General features: G+C 39.0%; 1 protein-coding gene and 1 long non-coding RNA gene across 2 annotated transcripts in view; both read right to left on the bottom strand.

Moving 5' to 3' along the window:
* The window catches only part of LOC103464361 (protein-glutamine gamma-glutamyltransferase E-like), a 10,103-nt gene extending 9,696 nt beyond the window's left edge, over window positions 1-407 (bottom strand). Inside the window, exon 1 of the mRNA XM_017304625.1 lies at window positions 26-407. Within this exon, the coding sequence (XP_017160114.1) occupies window positions 26-147 (122 nt within the window). The 5' untranslated portion in view covers window positions 148-407. The remainder of the gene's footprint in view (window positions 1-25) is intronic.
* A 1,025-nt stretch (window positions 408-1,432) lies between these two features.
* LOC108166290 (uncharacterized) overlaps window positions 1,433-1,702 on the bottom strand; it is a 489-nt gene continuing 219 nt past the window's right edge. Inside the window, exon 2 of the long non-coding RNA XR_001776608.1 lies at window positions 1,433-1,635. This is a non-coding gene — a long non-coding RNA (uncharacterized LOC108166290). The remainder of the gene's footprint in view (window positions 1,636-1,702) is intronic.

The following is a 1,702-nucleotide window of genomic DNA, read 5'->3' as shown; positions in this document are numbered from 1 at the left end:
GCTGGACCCATTAATGGAGCTGGACCCATTGGTGCTGGACCCATTTATGGAGCTGGACCCATTAATGGAGCTGGACCCATTGGACCACTGGAAGCCGTTGGTGTCGCTGAAGCCGCCTGAGCTGCTGAAGTCGTTGGAGTAGAACATCGTTGTCTCCCTGCTCAGCTTTTCCTCTTGAGACGATGAAACGGTTGAAGGCTTTCAGTCTGGAACTGAACTGGGAGCCGACTCTCCACTTTCCGCTTTTAAAGGCCATCGTCACACCCAACATTTACCGAATGGGAGGAATCCATGCTGGGAACAAAATTTTAAATTCCAAAGAAAGTGCAGCAGGTGTCATGAGTAACAGATTTTGCAAATGATGAAGTTTTCTGTAAGGGTGTGACTCAAAGTTGCAAAACATTTTCAAGATACATTTTGTAATTTTACTACATAGTTTTCAAATTAGAATTTTATTTAATTTTAAGCTTAAAAGTAATTCATGTTTTGGTAATTTTTAAAACAATATTTTTCAGATTTTTTTAATGTGACAAAAGAGCAATTTATAGAAAACCATTAAATTAAGGATTCACATTTATCCAAGACTGTAATTTAATAATAAAAATATATACTTCTATAGTTTTTCAAACTTTATCTTGATTTAAGGAACGTGACAGAAAAAAAAACAAAGAAGTGAGGTAGAAAACCTCTTTATTGGTCAAAAATACTTTACAGTTTATGTCGAATTGATAATTGTATCAATTTAAACGTTTTGGAACAAAATGGAGCGGCTGGATCAACTGGACATGATATTTGTTGGATTTAATGGAAAACAAGAAGAAACAAAAAAACACCATGACGTAAAATATGTTTTTAACTGTAGTTCTCTGCTGACATTTGTTTTCCTTCAGTAAAGGAATTTATAGAAACAACAAATGTTTTGTTTCCACTGAAGGTGATCAGTGTGTCACCTGTGCATCAGAATGTCATCAGTGGTTTAATGGGCTCCAGTGAAATGGTCTCACCCTGGGTGGAAAAGCTCCAGGGCTAAAAGCCTGACTTACAACACAACCAAGGCGTTTAGGCAACTCTACAGGCAAGTGTGGCAACAAATCTGACCTTAACTGTTTGATCTGTATCTCTAGACCGAATATTGCTCTTTTTTATGTCTTGTTTTTGAATTAATCAGAACCAACTTCATATATAAAGACAAACGTAGTGCACTACCAAAGCCATGGTAAAATCACAGTTTTCCTTAGATTTTGTTTCCACTGCTGCAGTAATGAGGTCATGGATGACTGGCAAATTGTTTATTGGTCTCAAAGCCAGATGATTCGCATTTAGACAAGAGAAGCAGAAAGTCGGGAATCAGGTTTCATTTTCTTGGTTTTTAAGAGCTTTTAACTCTGAACAGTCCCGTAAAGGGGACCCATATGAAAAATACACGTTATGAATTTGGGTCTCAACTGCTTCTAAGAACCAAATGTCAATTAAATGAGGCTTTTCAAAAATCTTGGGACTACAACGTCACAAATGAGCAGGCACTGCCCCTCAAGACGTTACCTAGCAACCCCAGCAAAGACCAGCCCGTTACCTAGCAACCCCAGCAAAGTCCAGCATGTTTGGTGAGCTGGTTTTAACGCTGTAAGTCGTTACCTAGCAACCCCCGCAAAGACCAGCCCGTTACCTAGCAACCCCAGCAAAGTCCAGCATGTTTGGTCAG

Source organism: Poecilia reticulata, linkage group LG5 (genome assembly GCF_000633615.1).
Source record: "Poecilia reticulata strain Guanapo linkage group LG5, Guppy_female_1.0+MT, whole genome shotgun sequence".
NCBI lineage: Eukaryota > Metazoa > Chordata > Actinopteri > Cyprinodontiformes > Poeciliidae > Poecilia > Poecilia reticulata.
Note: the sequence above shows the minus strand (reverse complement) of the source record. Positions and strands in the feature narration are given on the sequence as shown.